Consider the following 18,575-nt stretch of genomic DNA (forward strand, 5'->3'; position numbering starts at 1 on the left):
ATTGAAGTCCTACATGCATGGGACACATGCAAGCCAGATGGTGGCCTTGTTATGTGTCGTGCTCTGCGTCAAGTCAAGATGCATAACTTCGAGGGCATGCTGGGCTATTGCATGAAGGATATGCACAAATTACATTATAGGGTTGTTGTGCACAATGTTTCTGTCGATGAAGTAAACTGAGGCAGAATTGTCTCTACACAGTACGGTCAGGGCGATCTCAAGAATCGAGTTTGCTTGACATCTTTGAACATCTTTGAGAGGGCATTTGCTTTCATGGAGAACTTCATTCCAAACAGAATGTCGGCAGCCCTTGGAGTGACTCTCATCAAGATGATACGCAGTGTGGCAAGGTCTTCCCCTTTGCCTCTTGGGTTGTTCTTAGCATAGGAAATGGCATGAGCTCAGCCAAGGCCAGAGTCGTGTGGAAGTGCACGAAGAATCCTGCTAGTGCTGATCTGTCCGATGTTCGCAAGGTTTTCTTCTAGGATAATTACATCGAAGGAGAGCATGCACATTACTTCCTGCATGGATCACATCACATCGACGTGCAACTTGAAGAAACACAATCTTCTGCTGTCGATCTGTCCGACATAGAAGACAGGGAAGAGAAGATTTAACAGTTTCTTCGTACTGTAACCGAACAAGATGAATATATTCCTATTGCACCCCGTCTAGATCTCACTCGTGACACCGTTTTGTAAATTTGTAAATATTTACATGGCTACATATTTTTGTAAACCTCTGTAAATCCTGCCACTTGCCACGTTCATGCGGTGTAAATATGTTAACAATAGAAAATTTCTCTTTGTTGCAAAAATATGTTTTCCTTATCAAAAAACCTAATGTCCAAAACCTTAGTCATTCACTAATTGATGAATACTGACTATCAAATGTGATCTGATTGAGTCCAAAATTTATTTAAATGCACTTGTTTAAGTTTTCTCTTAAGTACAATCCTTCACTTGCATATATATAAACCCGCGATCGCGGGCGTTCCGCAAAGGGAAGGATATGGTTTCCTTAGAGGGTGTCCTGGGCAGCAACGGAAGCTTGGAGGAGGGAAGCTATGGTGCTGGTGGCTATTTGGTTTCCAACGGCGATGCAATAAGAGACCTGGCAAAAGGTCCGGCGTCCAAGTTAAATGGGCGGACGGAAGCGGCGGCCCTCGCCATGGCGGATTTCGCACAGGAGAACAATCTGAGGCGGCGGAAGTTCACGGCCCTCCCCCTCGAAGTGGGAACTAGGGTTCTTTGCAGATGGCGAGATGACAAGTACCATCCTGTCAGGATCATCGAAAGGCGGAAGCTTTCTACTGGCCCCAATGATTACCAGTACTATGTGCATTACACCGAATGTACGTCCCTTAAAAAAAAAACTGTTTTGTTGTATGTATAATACATATACACACAGAGAGAGAGAGAGAGAGAGAGAGAGAGAGAGAGGAGAAGAAGAAGAAGAAGAAGAAGAAGAGGTAGCTTATAACCTGACAGACACAAGTCCAATACTCGGTGATGAAGCATGACACAGCGAGATATGGGAATCAAACCTAGTGGAACCAGCGATTAGCACTACTTCACCCACTACCACTAGGCTAAATCCATGGGTGATAATAGGAAATTGGTTTTCCAACTTCCCAAGCGCGCGCGCACACACACAAACTCCCGACCCTGGCCCCTTAAACGCACTCGCAAGATGTTCTCCACGTGACTGGCACAAGTCCAGCACTCCATGAAGGAGAATGACAAGGTGAGATGGGAATCGAACTTAAGAACTTGTGGAACAAGCGATTCACCTATTATCACTAGGCTAAAGCCATGGCTGGTAATAGGGAATTGCTTTGTGCCCAAGCTTGCACACATACACACCCTCAAGAAGAAGAGGTTTTTAACGTGATAGGCACTACTCCATGAAGGAGCATGCCATGATGGGATTTTGGAATGACCTTGTTGAACATGCTACCACTAGGCTAAAGCTGTGGGAGGCAATAGGAAATTGCATTTCCAAGCTCCCAAGCCCGTGTGCACGCACACACCCAAACACACCCCTAAGAAGAAGGGGCTTTTAACTTGATGCATAAGTCTCGAGCACTCCATGAAGGGGAATGACATGGCGAGATATGGAAGTTGAACTCAAGACCTTGTGGAACAAGCGATTCACCTACTACCATGAGGCTAAAGCCATGGGTGGTAATAGTGAATTGCTTTTTCAAGTTTCCAAGCCTGTGGGTGCATAGATATACACACATGAACACCACCCTAGGAAGAAGAGGCTTGTAACATGATAGACACAAACTCAACACTCCATGAAGGATCATGACACACAATTAGATATGGGAAGTGAACTCAAGACTTTGTGGAATGAGCGATTCACATACTGTCACTAGGCTTAAGCCATGGGTGGTATAGAGAATTGCTTTCTAAGTTCCCAAGCTCGTGCTTGCACACCTTGCATATGCATTGTTAGGAATTCACATGAAAGAATCTAAAATTCTCGTGACGAAATCCTCCCAAGATTTCATAAACACAAGGCAAGCACATGGTTAGTTCCCAAATAAGCAGCAGACTAGCTCACCACCCAACCATAGATCTAAGAACGTTGGATCATCCCCGAACATAGGGGTTAAAGCTCCATCCATACAGACCACTCTCAAACAGCCTTGGCCTCCCATATAGTTAGGACCTACCCCAACAGGGCCATCGGTGGAAGTTGGAACATTTGTGTCGCGATGGACTAACTGGAGTGGGTTAGCACTCATGGTCTACCACAGACCTCATGTGCACAATAACACACTCATGAGTCATAACCCACACTTATATAAAAGCTATACTTATGGGTTATTAATTTATAAGCTTTTATGAGTCTTAAACCGGGATGCTTACTAATCTTTTGGCTTGAGATTAGCCAACCTAACCCTAGGATTAGTAAATCTCTAGGGTTAGTGTGAAGTCCTTCCAAAATATGCCCTAAACAGATTTGAAAACCAAGGTTAGTCCTAAACCAAATCATGAGGTAGCAAGCTAGCTCACCTCCCAACCGTGACTGGCATCCACATCTTCCTTGAGCTAAGACTAGGGTTTCTTGTAGAATCCCATAGGCCCGTGTCTAAATTTGGTGTCTCGTACAACCGAAGCTTGCCCCTAGGCCTTTGACACACCAACCTACGTACTCGCCATGTGCATGGCATGAGCATGTCTGCTCTCTTGGTCCAAGCTAGACCTTTAGTTGTGCATCCGCATAACTATGTCTCATAATAACCCAAGCTCTCACTTATATAGTGATAACTACGCCTCCCTCTTCAAACATTCACTCTTAAATGAAATTAGGGAAACACTTACTCAAACTAGCTGCCGATTCCGTGTCGAGTTCTCCTCCATCCTATCTTTCCACTTAAGCTTATATTTAGGGATCAAGTTGTTCCTAAGTTGCCTTTCCTTGAAATCTATCATCCTCTTAGGTTCATGTGGAACATAGAACAATGTCACATGTACCTTGCACTGGAGTGCTATGTGACACACTGGCTCTACATCAATGCAAGATTCATATAGTAGGACTTACCTTTTAGGAAATATTTGTCGTATGCCGTGACCCATTGTGAGTCCTAGTTTGGGACATGTTAGGCACGAGCTACATAGGCCAGTCTCCACTGCCATAGTGAGTCTGCATGTGTCAGTCCTCTTACCCACTTGGAGAATTCATGAGATATATGCATGTAGAAGTCAACCATAGCCATAGGTCTTGCATCAGAAGCACGTAGCAAACATGTTAAGGTTTAGTTGCATGATAAGCATGCCTATGGGCCAGCCAAAGGCCAGCCCATGGCCATGAGAGAGAGTCGGCAAAATGTGGCCTACAGTCGGCCAGCATTAAATGCCTACAGGCACAGTTGTCAGCTACGATACCGTACGGTTCATACGATACGATACTTTACAAGAAAACATAGTACGATATAAATTTTTTTCTTATTGTACGATAAAATACAGTGTTTTTAAAAAAAACTTATAAACTTAGGTATTTCCAATTCGAGATATGGAGTATTTTAAAAAGGAGGAAAGCATCAAGACAAGCAAAAAAAAAGACCATTATCTCCCAAAAAATTTGATTTTTTCTGGAAAAGAAAACCTAAAAATTTTCAATGGAAAAATCCGTATGGTATCGTACCGTACAGTATTCTGTACGATATGGTGTTGTACGTTGTACGAAAACAACTATGCCTACATGCATTGGCTAGCACCAGCATTTGCATGATAGACGACATATACAATAGGCCGACAGGCTACAGCAAGGCAAGAGCACATGTTTCAGTCGGCCATCATAGGACACAACAGCAACGGAAAGGTGTAAACAGTCAGCTAACAGAGGATGGGCAGCGACATTAAAAGTTGCGCTAGCATTTTATGCTTATTTCAGCATTTTTGTTCATATTAATCAAGTCCACAACATCTGCACTGGTCGACCAGTAGTATACAAACATATGTAAGCAGGAGCATAATATTCAGCAAAGATCATCCATCATAATTTAGTGAATCAACCTACAATAGTTTCCAAGCAGTCTTGTGTGCCTAAAGCCTTTGGCTTTCTTGTGCATACTTTTAGTATTCAGTTCCCAAGGCCTCCGCGAAGAGATTCTTCAACATTCAGCCAGCATATGTGCATCCCTCAGTTTTGGGCTTGCGTAGTGGTCATTGAAGAGCTATTCAAAGGAGCTTGGATAGCATCTGAATCAGTTTGCGTTCCGTCTACTTCGTCCTTAAATTTTGCAGTCCTCAGTCATCATTTATATTCATTGTAAAAGTTCTCCAAAGAAATATAAGCAAATACTCCTCATTGCAGAGAGGGGGACCCTTCAGTGAGTAATTGGGACCCAATATTGTGTCGACATAGAGAGGGTCTCTTGAGAGGGAGGGGATCAGAGAGGGAGAGACACCTATAGAGGCAGATTATAGACTTCTTTCGACCAGAGATTGAGCAGTCAGGCCAGCAGGCATTGCAGCTAGCCCCAGAGTATAGCCGCACTAGAGGTACACTGATTGATCGGGCTATAGAGTTGGGGCGGTCCAGGCGCCCCAAGATGATAGGCCCATCTCGACACCGGCGGAGACTACAACAGAGGATCAGGACCATACTAGCACGGCATGGGAGACGTCCAGTCAGAGTACTCACCATGGAGGACATTGAGGATATCCGCCATCGACCGATGAGAGACATCTTTGGATAGTGATGTGTATGATGCTTACCTTTGTTGCTGGAGTTTTTCTCCCAGATGTTATCCATTAGAAGCTCCTAGTACCGTACTTTTCCTCATAGTTATTTCAGTTTCAGTTAGTTGTTTTTAGCTTTTCTTACACAGACATTGTATCAGATCCACCAATTGTTGTAACCTTTTTGGTCTCATAGGTCATTTTGGCCTTCTGAAGACGTTAATATATCATTTCATTTCATTTCTCTCTCTCTCTCTCTCTCTCTCTTCTCGTCTCTCTCGAAGTGAAACCACATAAACTCATGTGTATAAAGCTTCTCTCTCAAAGTGGAACCGCATAAACTCATGGGTATAAAGAAGGCTTTGTTGCGCGTTACGACAATCAACCTATTTCATGCTACATTGGTATCAGAGTTGCAGGTTGTAACCTAACTTGGCTACCCTAAAGTGAGCATTCCGTGGATGGTAAAACTGCAGTCCATAAAAACCACCCAAGCCTCCACAATGTCAAGAGAGACATCGTTAGCAAGCTACAAAGAAGATATAGAAGAAGAGATCTGTTTATGGCAGTGGTCAAAATGTATGTCAAATGCCATTGCCGGTTGAAAATGTGCATGCACAACACATGTAGCATGGGCTGCAATTTTCTGTTGGTGCAGGTATTCCGTGTGTCTCTCATGCCACTCATGCTCTCAAGTGTGCTCGTGAGGGAGAAACTATGGGTGAAAATGCACTAATGTGTGAGGGGCCAGCCATGCCTCATGCTTATAGGACACATGTATCTATGTCTAATGCATCAACTTTTTTCCTAAAATGATGCCAGTCACAGGGGCTGTCCCAATGGACAAACATGTGGGAAAACATGTTGAGATGGAGGCTAATGCATCAAAGTCTCATGACTTCAAAGCCGGAGATAAATTTGTGAAGCTTGAAGCATATCATGGGGAATATGATGCATCAAAGGGACTTGCTTTTATTGCCCAGTTGATATTGCTTTTAGTGATGAGGATTTCACTCAGAAATCCATGATCCGGTATGTAAGCATGTTCATGAAAGGAAGTGCTGCCCATTGGTGGCTCACAGAGAAGCTCTCACCGAATCTTGTTAGATCATGGGAAGAGTTCAAGGAGAGGTTCTATGCCCAATTCTTACTTCCGAATGCATTGAATGAGATAACAATGAAGTGGGATTGGGTGAAGCAGAATGAGGAGGAAACGGTGAATGCATTTTTGCAAAAGTTTTGGAAAGTGCTTTTGGAGGTGTCTCCATTTATGCATGTCACCGAGGCGGAAAGGAAGAGAAGGTTTTTCAGCACTCTTTTCGCGACAGAAATTAACGCACAAACTGAAAGGAGATGTGCAGAAAATAGAGAGAGAGAGAGGGAGAGATGGAGAGGACACAGTATTGGGTCCCAATTATCCTCTGTAGGGCCCCCACCACGGATGGTGTATTTGCTTTATTAGAATGATGAGAAATCTGAAAGAAAATACAGCAATCTTGGACCTTTTCTTGGCTGGGAATACCCTGCCCTTGACCTGAATCCTTCACCTCTTTGCTTAGCACCCTCTTGGCTTTGTCTAGCCTCTTATGCTTGAGCTCTTGGTGGAGAATGAGATGAATGAATGGGATTGTGGGCATCTCCTTTTATACTACCCAATCATGAGCAGTCGGCCAGTACTACAGCAGTCGGCCAGCCCATAAATGTCCCACGACTGAGAAAATACAGCAATAAATACCATTAAATGCTGCGCATCCCTTTGTTGCTTGGCTGGGCACTTAAACGCATGGGAAATAGGGCTGGGCACTTAGGCGCCTGCTGCCTAGGAGGCTGGTCACTGAATGCCCCCTGTTTTGGAGGCTGGGCAGCCTGTATGGGCTGCCCCATACTTGCCTTAAACCTCTCCAAGAGCGGGATAAGCAGTCGGCTACCCGTGGCCTGCCCCTGGGGCTGTCCTACAGCCCCCCCATGGCCTACCCATGGCTGGTGGGTACAGCCAGGGCCTCTTGGCCCTCATGGGGTAGCCCTATGGGCTGGCCCCTTGTCCTAAACACTAACTACTGAGTGATCTGGCATCCAGTATCATACCAGATACACAGAGTCACTGACATCATTCCAAAGGGAGAGTCACAGCGCGGACTGGCACTGTTTCATGTGCAGGACAGTGCACACCTGACCTTAGACTCCTGTGCAGGACAATGCACACATGACCTCGGACAACTGAGATGGATCCCTGGCTGACTCGTCCGGGACTGGGCTCACATGGGATCAGTTCACCATCCCAGGTCCTGCACCTTCTTTACAGAAATGTCTACGTGGCATCCAAGTGCGGGATGCACGTGACATCCCCTTCTGCTTAACTTGACGAAAGCTGCATTGCCTCCAAATAATCCGTCAATAACGCCGGATAGTCTTTGAAAAACTCTTGTCGAGCCATACCGCTTCATGAGTTTCTCGGTCTTGAAACTTCGTGAGGAACTGTCGTAGTCTTCGGCTTGAGCCATGCTTGAAACGGTGCAGAAGGATCTGTTGTGGAACCATAACTTCTGCTTCATCCACAATGTCTGGTTCCGCTTCGTCTTTGACCTCTGAAGGGGTTGGACCTGCGTATGGCTTTAACCAACTGACGTGAAATACATCGTGCATAGTCCAACTCGGAGGTAGCTTTAACTGCATAGACACCTCATTAATCTTTTTCCGGATGGGAAAAGGTCCGAAGCTCCTGAAAGACAACATTGGGCATCGCTTGCCCACCTGTTTCAGTCTTTGCTTCATAATCCGAAGACAAACCCAATCTCCTTCCGAAAACTTCATATCCCTTCAGTCTTTATTGGCCTGTTGAGTGTAGGCCTCTTGCGCTTTAGCCAATCTGTCTTTTACTAACTCTAAGATCTCCTGGTAAGACTTCGTCACTCTGTTCGTCTCCGGTATTGAAGACGAAGTCCTGGTTAACAACGACTGGAAAGGTCTTCCAAACGCTGCCTCATATGGAGTCCTGTGCCAATAGTTGAAGAAAAAGAGTCATTCAAAACAGCTTGAACTAAAGGCAAATACGATTCCCACTTACCTTGCTGATCGTGGACATAACACTTCAGCACATCAAAGGCCAACTGGTTGTATATCTCTGTCTGGTCGTCCGTCTGTGGGTGGAATGCACTGGAAAAATTCAACTTAGTACCAAAATTATCAAACAATGCCCTCCAAAAATGACTGGTAAACTTGGCATCTCGGTCTGACACTATGGTTCTAGGAATCCCGCCAATCGGGTACCAATGCCGAATGAACAACTGGGCAACATCCTCGGCGGTCACATTGACCTTGCAAGGAATAAGCATAACAAATTTGCTAAACCTATCAACAATAGTAGTTAAGCATTGCGTATTACGCTTACTCGGACTGGGAGACAGATTCGTAACAAAGTCCATGGAAATGTCTTGGAAAGGACCCTCAGGAATTGGCAAGGGCTGTAACAACCCTATCTTCTTTCCACGAGGAGCTTTCACCTTTTGATAAATATCACAGCGTTGTACATATGTAAACACAGCACGCCTCATCTTTGGCCAATAGTATTGCCGTTCCAATTCCTCCAGAGTCGAATTCATGTCCTTATGACCACCTGTAATGGCGTCATGGGCATCATGGAGAAGAGCTGCCCTGAACGACTTCATGACACATCGGCCTTTGTAGAAAAGCCAACCATCGCGTATCAAAAAATGGCATGGTCCTGTGGCATCCAATGCCTGTTCCCACTGAGTACCGAATTCCTCGGAATCCGAGTACGCGTGCTTCATGTCCTCTAGTCCTGTACCAACAAGGTCAAGTCTAGTGGTCTGAATCGTAGACACTTGTCCCTTCCTGCTCAAAGCGGCGGCCATTGGATTGGCCTTTCTTGGAAGGTACTCAATCATACCACCGAACTGCTGGAATATCTGTCTCTAGCGGTGTTGTCGATCACTCCACTGTGCACTTGGCATCGTTTGAATCCAGCGCAATGCCTGATGGTGAGTGCGAACCTCGAAGTCACGGCCATACAGGAAATGTTTCCAATGTTTCAAGGCCTGTATCACTGCTAGGAGTTCACGATCATAGACTGAATAGTTCTTCTCGGCGGGCAGTAACTTACGAGACATGTAAGCTACTGGATGACCATTTTGTTGTAATACACCTCCAATTGCGATGTTACTCGCATCGGTGATCACCTGAAATGGGTCGTCCCACGAGGCAAGTGATAAATAAGGAGCTTCTGACAAAGCCACCTTGAGGTTGGTCGTTCGAATCTTTTGCCTTCTTGTCTTCACTCCCTTTAGCAGATCGGTGAGATCTGCCGAGAGGTCAGAAAACTTGTCGATATGGGTGGAGTATGCCTGGCATATACCCACAAAGGATCTAATGTCGTAGGCTGTCTGAGGTACTTCCCAGTTGACAATCTCGGCCACTTTAGCCGGATCAAGTCGAATGCCTTCAGCACTAATTACATATCCCAAGTAATGCACCTGGAACAGATAAAATTCTGACTTCTTTTCATTGACGTAGAACTCGTTGCTTTCTAGCAACTTAAGGACTTTCTCCACATCAATGTCATGCTGCTCAACCGTAGCTGAAAATATGAGAATGTCGTCCAGAAATATACACACACACTTTCCAATAAAATCCCGGAAAACACGCATCATCATGCGGTTAAATGTAGTTGGGGCGTTTGTCAAGCCAAATGGCATGACCACAAATTCATAGTGGGCCTGTTCTGTACGGAAGGCTGTCTTGGGGATGTCCCCCTCCACAATCCGCACCTGGTGGTACCCACTCTTTAAATCCAGTTTTGAGAACACCTTTGCTCCATTTAGCCTCTCGAGAGTATAGTCAATTCGAGGCATCAGGAATCTGCTCTTGATAGTCAGCTTGTTGAGTGCACGATAATCGACACACAAACGGGAAGACCCATCTTTCTTCTTGACAAATAAGATCGGTGCTGCAAATGGTGACACGCTGGGGCGGATGAAGCCAGCTTGCAACAATTCTTGGAGTTGGCGGTCCAACTCCGATTCCATTGCCTTGGAAAGGCGATACGGAAACTTGCTCGGGGGTTTCGAGCCTGGGAGGAGGTCAATCCTGTGATCCTCCGGTCTGGACGGGGGGAGCTGGGGAGGGAGGCTGTCCCGAAGAAAAATCTTCTGGAACTTTTCGTGGAGAACCGAGTACTTCTCGGAAGCACTGGACACCGTCTGGGCTGTCTAGAACAAGGGCTGTCTGGAAATGACTGCTTGTGCACAGTGATGTGTGTGGTCCTATGGGGATACCATCTTTTGGAAAGCATCTATACTTTGTAACCTTTATCGATGACTACTCCAGATTTACTTGGGTGTATCCCTTAAAGGCAAAATTTGATGTATTTGCATGTTTTCAGCATTTTATGGCACAAGCTGAAAATCAAACAAGTTGCAAAGTGCAGACATTCCGTATAGATCGAGGGGGGGAATCAAGGTAGTTTCATACGTATTAAACGTACGAAGTGGCACGAGTTTAGTACGTGGTATAGAACGTTGCCGACCGATAAAGTACGTCAAAAACGTCACGTACTTTACAATGTTAAAATCATATATATGTGTGTCTATGTGTGAGAGATTGGTCAAGAAAGCTCGAAGTCTATATCTAATATCCTTTGATAGACAAGGAGTGATGTGTCAACACATGTCACATTCTAGCATTTCAGCCTATCTAAGAATTTCACAACATAAACAATGTCTAGACATACCCAAATACACCATGATTGGAATTCGACAATTCAAGTAGATAGTAGAAACAAATGATAAATCAAAATCAAATAACAATGTCATATCTGTTTGATGTCATGAGCGCAAACGAGCTATACAAATAAATAGAAAAAAGGACATGGGGGAAGAAACCAAAACACAAACCTTTGGGAACATAACGTGTTTCCTCGAAACAAGATGCCACCATGAATAGCAAGGAACTTTGCTTGGCCACGAATTCCCACACAAGTGTGTAGTGATCTCCAAGAATAGATGATGAGCTGCTGGACACACCGCACCCATAGTCCCCAACAGTGGACAGAACACATCACGTCCCAAATGCCTCGAACAATGAACTTGGAACAGATCCAGTTCTTAATCTTTGCTGCACCAAAGATAACCATGTCTTGCTAGACGTCTAATGCTTGGAACTCCGAATCACGGTCCCCATGCACCACTAAGTGGAGCTGTAATCAGCCCCCTCTCCCGCCCACAAGCCTCTTCTGGTTGGAAGCACATGGAGGGGAAACTGCATGTGTACTAGAGAAGCACACCATCTGGGGTCTCTTCGGAAGTGCCCTGGGAGCCCTAGAAGTGGTACTAGAATCTGTATCACTATCTTGTGTCGTGTCTTTGCCTTTTCTTTGAGATGAAGCCTTGCCCTTGGTCTTGTCCTTCTTCTTGGACAAACAATCCTTGGACAGATGTCCTCTTTTCCCGCAAGAGAAACAGTGATTCCGACCTCCTTCTGAACTGAGGAAAGTGCTTGGTCAGAACTGTTGACTGACACCTTCAACTTACCCTGTGAGATGAGAACAGACGACTCCTCCAAAAGTAGGGAGCTAAGATCATCAAAATCCATCTAAGTGGAAGTGACTTGGCACCGCAAAGATTGAGAAATAACATCATAGTCCGGAGGAAGCTTGACGAGGATAAGAGCAGCCAGCTGAGAAGAGGACAAAACAGCACCCACAGCCAGTAACTAGTCATGGATAACCTTGGCCTTCATGAGAAAAGACTGCATGGAATTGCCTTCAGGAAATAACAAACTGTAGAGCTGTCCCTGTAAGGTGAGTACCCTCATTGATGAATCTCGTGCAAAGAGATCCTCCAATTTTGACCATACTTGATGAGCACTGGAGAGAGTTTGCACTGTCGGTGATGGTCCGCACAAGCACAGAATGCGTCTTTGAGTCCCGTTTCTCCCAGGCTTGTCATTCCACAGCAAATTCATCCTCCTGATCTTGAGTCCACCTCCTAGAGTTTTAAGGATGCTCGGGCTTCCTTTCAGTGCCTTGAACGATGTCCCACAAACCCTTGTGGATGAACCAGACTTGCATCTGAAGCTTCCAATGAGTGTAGTTGGGTCCTTTCAACTTGTCATCTTTGGTCGTACAAGGGGGAGCCATATCCACAGCAGCAAAGAACAAATTTCAGCTCTCAAACACTTCTCTCAAGCGCTTTCCAACGAAGCGAGGCACTAGGAACAATCAGCCCCCTCTCAAACCGTAGAGAGAAAGAGGCGGGACAGCTGCAAAACAGTCCAAGATCCACTGAGAACCTCCTACCGGAAGGGCAGGGACTCATGGAGGAAGAACATAATGTAGCACCAAATGAAAAGAACTCACCAAAAACAGATGCTGGTGCAGAAAACACATCCACAACTCCACCTTTTACCTTTGTAGAAGAAAAAACGCAGCCAAGTGAACTGGCTGGATTGCCTCTGTAGGAGAAAATGCAGACACCAAAACTGGCCTGTAGCAAACAGCCGGCTGGCTGGACCTGAAAACGCAGCACTGTTGGGGAAACGCAGCCACTGTTGTCACCGGTCTGCAGCTAGGAGAGATGTGGAGAAAAACGCACAGCAAAAGGAGGGAAAGGTGGGCAGATTTGCAGAGTTTGGAGCAGCCTGGACCTAAGCTTATGATACCATGAAGGAGATATGTAGTATGCGGAAGCTTCGGAGAAGGATCGGTACTTCAAAACTCAGAAATCAGCACTCTTTTCGCGACGGAAATTAACGCACAAACTGAAAGGAGATGTGCAGAAAAAAGAGAGAGAAGGGGGAGATGGAGAGGACACAGTATTGGGTCCCAATTACCCTCTGTAGGGCCCCCACCACGGATGGTGTATTTGCTTTATTAGAATGATGTAAATCTGAAAACAAATACAGAAAACTTGACCTTTTCTTGGCTGGAAAATCCTGCCCTTGATCTTCAGAAGTCCACCCCTTTGCTTGGCGATCTCCTTGGCTTGACTGGCCCTTGATTGGCTTGAGCACTTGGTGAAAACTGAGATGAATGATGGGATTATGGCCTCCACTATTTATACTCCTCCTCAGGAGCAGTCGGCCAGCTGAAAAATAGGCTATATCCCACGACTGGTGGAAATTCAGCAATAAATGCTGAATTAAATCTCAAAAAATACTGCCTTTTTTTCCTAACAGGCTGAAAGTGATGCGCCTGCTTCTGATTGGCTGGACACCACTTTTGTCCACAATCCCAAGGCTGGGCAGCCTGTATGGGCTGCCCCATACATGCCCTACAGCCATCTAAAGGCTGTATGCTCCTGAAAATAGCCTTATCTTTGCCCTAGGTGTCACGTGCACACCATTCAGGTGTACAGTGACATGGCATCATTGTAGCATCATAAACATCATCAGGAGTTATCAGGCATTTTACAGGCATTTATGCAATTTTTAGGCTCATTTATGGGGCAGCCGACCAGCAGTCGTGGACATTTGCATCTGGCCGACAGCAGTTATGCTGGCCGACCAGCAGCATTCCTACCTATATAAGCAAGCGCCTCATCATTCCAGCATTCAGCCAAGTGTCCCTCAGCGTTTCTACTCCAGAAGGGCTGAGAACAGCAGCGCATCCATCATCATCAGCATTCAGTCCATCAACGCATCCAGATCAGCCAACGCATCTGTCTCAGCGTTTTTCTTCCCAGGTAACAAGAGAGCATCTGCGTTTTCAGCATCACCTCAGCATTGCTTCAGTCCCAAAGCCATCCCTTCAGTGTTTCCTTCCCAGGAAACAAGGGAAAGACAGTGGGACAGCAGTTCATTCAGCATATCAGTATATTCAGCATATAGGCAGCATATTCAGCATCATAGATCTATTCAGATCTCATTGTAACCGCAGTCATCATCTAATATAGCTGCATTGCATTGACACATATTTGTCTATCTCTTAAACATCATTAAGTGCAGTTTAGTTAGACTAAGGTTGTGTTTACTACGGTCGAAGACCTCTACATGTCACACTAGGGCTGTCCCACAGCCCTTCCATGGCTGGTGGGTCCAGCTTGGGCCTTCCTGGCCCTCATGGGGATGGTTTTCACGCCATTCCCATGCCCATACTAAGCTCCGGGGTAGCCCTATGGGCTGGCCCCTTGTCTTAAACATAATCTACTCAGTGATCTGGCATCCGGTACCATACCAGATACACAAAACCACTGACATCATTCTAGAGGGAGACTCACAGCGCGGATTGGCACTATTTCATGTGCAGGACAGTGCACACCTGACCTTAGACTCCTGTGCAGGACAATGCACACCTGACCTCGGACATCTGAGATGGATCCCTGGCTGACTCGTCCCGGACTCGGCTCACATGGGACTAGTTCACCATCCCAGGTCCTGCACCTTCTGTACAGAAATGTCTACGTGGCATCCAAGTGCCTCGTGGAGCAAGGTAGGATCAAAACGTACGTACGGATCCAATCCGTACCGTACAGGGATCCGTACGGTTTTTTTTTTGGGGGGTTTTTTTTTGGTTTTTTAATTTTTTTTTTGTTTTTTGCGGCGTGCATGCATCTTGTGTCTGCATCTTGCGTCTGGACTCTGGAGGCCGTACGACCTCAACCTTCCGGTAAGAGCTAGCCGCCATGCTCTCTCCTCTCTACAGTCGCACTCTCTCTCTCTTCGCTACTGTCGCCGCCGCCTTCTCCCTGGGCCGCCCCCTGCTCACCGCCGCCTCAGTTCGCCTCTGCCCTCATCGCCCCTGTTCGCTTCGCGCCTCTGTGCGTAGCCGCCCTCTCTGTTCGCCACTGGCGCCCAGTACGGCTAGCAATATAACTCACCCACCCTTGCTCAGGCCCCCAAGGCAGCAACATAACTCTCTATCTCTCTCTCTCTCAGAGCCTTAGCCCACCATCTGTGGACGTCTCACTTGTGACAATGTGACTTGTCTTAAGTAATAAGTATTAAGTATTAAGTATGATTGACGACTTGTGATTCTAATTTCCACTTTTGAATTAGTAGGTTTGTGACCTTGTTGTGTCTCTATTTCGAAAGTTTTATATGTCAATGTGGACATGGACTGAAATTCTATGTAGGTGGCTGAAATTTCTAAGATTTTATGTATTTTTACCAATGGTACGTATTTTTACGTACCTTAAAATTTTTTTCCGTACCAAACAACGTACAGTACGTACGGATCCATACAGTACATAACGTTTGGTACCACCTTGTCGTGGAGTCATTCGAATCTTTTGCCTTCTTGTTTTCACTCCCTTTAGCAGATCGGTGAGGTCTGCCGAGAGGTCGGAAAACTTTTCAATGTGGGTGGAATATGCCTGGCATATACCCACAAATGATCTAATGTCATAAGCTGTCTGTGGTACTTCCCTGTTAACAATCTCGGCCACTTTAGCCGGATCCAGTCGAATGCCTTCAGCACTAATTATATATCCCAAGTAATGTACCTGGAACAGATAAAATTCTGACACTTGCAAATACACCATCGTTCCTTCAGAGAACTCTCTAGGTGAACGATGTCTACTAGAATAAAACCTGTCTCGGTCTTGAGCACTTCTAATAGATTCCTTCGCAACTTGTAACATTTTCTGCATATCTTGCAAAAAATTACGTGCTGCATTATGCTGAAGTCGTGAGAATCCTACTATAACAGGTGATCTTGGTTGAAAACCATACATAAGCATGAAAGGACTAAACCCTGGACTCGTATGCTTAGTACTGTTATATGCAAATTGTAACATAGGAAGATAATCCTCCCATGAACTCTGTCTTTTGGATACATATGCTCGAAGCATATCCTCCAAAATCTGATTCACTCTTTCAGTCTGGCCATCAGATTGAGGATGGTCAGAGGAACTCAAATTCAAAGTTGTTTCCAACTTCTCAAAAACAAGTTTCCAAAAATCACTCGTAAACTTAGAGTCCCTATCACTGACTATGTCCTGCGGTAACCCCGTACAGTCTAAACAATTGCTCGATAAACTGCCGAGCTAATTGCGTAGCTGTAATAGTCTTCCGGGTCGGTAAAAATCTAGCCATTTTTGTCAAGCGATCTACCACAACCCAAATAGAATCGTGGCCTTGATGTGTTCTTGGCAATCCGGTAATAAAATCATGGAAATACTTTCCCATTTATTACCTGGGATTTGCAAAGGATGCAACAACCCAGTCTGTCTAAAGCGTTCAGCTTTATTTGCCTGACAAATTTGACACTTGAGAACATAATCTTCTACATACCCTTTCATCTTCGGCCAATAAAAAGTGTGTTTCACTAACGATAGTGTCCTGTGTACCCCAGGGTGTCCAGCAGAAGGGGCGTCGTGACACTCCTTAAAAATCTTGGACCTAATGTCCGGGATCTGTGGTACACAAATTTTGTCATTACGAAATAGCAAACCATTCCGAATCATCCACTGACCTCCTGCAGCCTGAATAGTAGACTGCTCAGTCACCGAGTCTTGGTCAATCAATGAGCTCCCGTCCTGGATCTATATATATATATATATATATATGGATATATATATTCTATTTTCTTAAAAAAAATAAACACCTTGAAACCTTGGAGAGGGGAGGACTTTTAAACTTAACCCCCCCCCCCCCCCCCCCAAAAAAAAAACGAAAGCACTAAAAAAAACGAAATGCTTTCCTTGCGTATTTTTTTTCGCTACCCTCTTGGATTAGCCCGACGGCGAGCTACCGTCAGCTGATGTGCTGCCGACGCATCATGTCCTGCCGGCGCTTGCACGCTTGCTGACTGCCTGCGCTTACTTGCCATCCTGCGCCTGCCAACCACGAGTGCCTGGGCACCCGCCTGCTGTGCGTGGCCTGCGTGCCTGCCGGCCTGGTCTGGGCGCCTCCTGGGCTGGCTGCGCTAGCCTGGCTGCCTGGCGTAGGCGCTCCAGCGCTGCCTGGGCTGGCTGCACAAGCTGCCAGGCTTGGCAGGCTTGGCCGCCTGGCTACGTGCCTGCCCGCTTGCTACGCACCTGCCCGCCTGGCTACGCACCTGCCCGCCTGCAACATCAACCAACAGCTAATACAACGCCTCGCATACTTCGCTCTCTCTCTCTCACACGTTCATCAAAAGCAAATGTGCTTTTTCGCTCTCTTTTTTTTTCTTCTGTTTCTCTCCCTGCAGTTTATGCGTATGCACAACAAACATGCCTCTTCTTTGCAAAAGCAATCAACCCTACCAAAACTACCATCTCCCCATCAACATGGGTCTCTTTGATGAAGAAAAAACACATACTAAATCTGAAAACTGCAGTATGCACCGAAAAAACAGCAAGCTTTTTTAACACATACCGTTCTTTGACCTCTTCTTCTCTACCTACCGACTTGCTCGTTCACGAGGTATGCTCTGATACCACTGTCAAATCCCCACGGATCCCCTCGTGATCGATCTTGGTTCGAAACTCGAATCCTGCAAACAAACGAACAACAAACAACAAAGGGGGTGCAGGCCTGATTCACCTCTCAACCATGACAGCCGTGGGCGAGCCCACAGTCTTGGCTGTCCCACCGAGCCACGAGCTGAGCTAACTAGGTTGACGTACCGACCAATCTCCTCCTCGCGACGTCCCATACCGCCACGAAGCTGCCCTCGCGGGCCTCGAGAGTGCTGGCTGCCGGCCTCGGCTGCGCAAAGTAGATGCACGTCTGCACTAGATCCAGGCTCCAAGACCATAGAGCTCTCACAAACTCGCGAGACTCTCTATAATCAATAACTAACCTTGGCCACCCTTTTATAGGCTCTTGGTCGGTCATCGGGCGTCCACACTTGGCCGCCTGCCCGTCCATACTTGGGTGTCCGCCCGTTAGTATTTCCCTAACTCAGCTCGTTAATCAGCCTGCCTAGTTCCAAGCTTCCCCAAGCCTCGAAACTAGTCTTGCATGCATATAGCACACGGTAGATACACACTGTGCACATGACACCGTCTGGTTCTGGCTTTTGCCCCCCGAGGTGTTAGCCCTGGGAGAAGCCGGCTGGGAAGTCTTGGGCTTGCCACCATTGTGTTTCATTTCTGCACTCTGCGCAAGCGAGAGTGCGTCCTCAAAGGTGGCTGGCCTAAACATACGCACCTCCCATTGGATTTGCGTGTCCAGGCTATACAAAAACTGCCCTTTCTTGTCCGTATCAGATAAGCCTAATTGCAGACACAAGTGTGAAATTTTATTGGCAAACTGAAGGACTGGTTGCGCGTTCTGACGCGCTCCCTTGAACTCGTCTTTGAGTTGCTCAAGGTAGTGGGGCGGTAGAAACCGCTGCTTAAGGTCGCGGACGAATTCGTCCCACCCATAAGCTGCCATACCTGCTCTGGTGTGGGCATGAGCCCACTGAGTCCACCAAGGAATGGCCTCACCTTCCAAGTA

General features: G+C 46.2%; 1 protein-coding gene across 1 annotated transcript in view; it reads left to right on the top strand.

Annotated features, from left to right (window-relative positions):
• Positions 1–951: 951 nt before the first annotated feature.
• The window catches only part of LOC147609320 (putative MYST-like histone acetyltransferase 1), a 73,632-nt gene continuing 56,008 nt past the window's right edge, over positions 952–18,575 (top strand). The window contains exon 1 of the mRNA XM_086787568.1: positions 952–1,354. Within this exon, the coding sequence (XP_086643694.1) occupies positions 1,012–1,354 (343 nt within the window). The 5' untranslated portion in view covers positions 952–1,011. The remainder of the gene's footprint in view (positions 1,355–18,575) is intronic.

This window comes from Cibotium barometz, chromosome 51, assembly GCF_041138505.1.
Source record: "Cibotium barometz isolate CiBa-2024 chromosome 51, ASM4113850v1, whole genome shotgun sequence".
Taxonomy (NCBI): domain Eukaryota; kingdom Viridiplantae; phylum Streptophyta; class Polypodiopsida; order Cyatheales; family Cibotiaceae; genus Cibotium; species Cibotium barometz.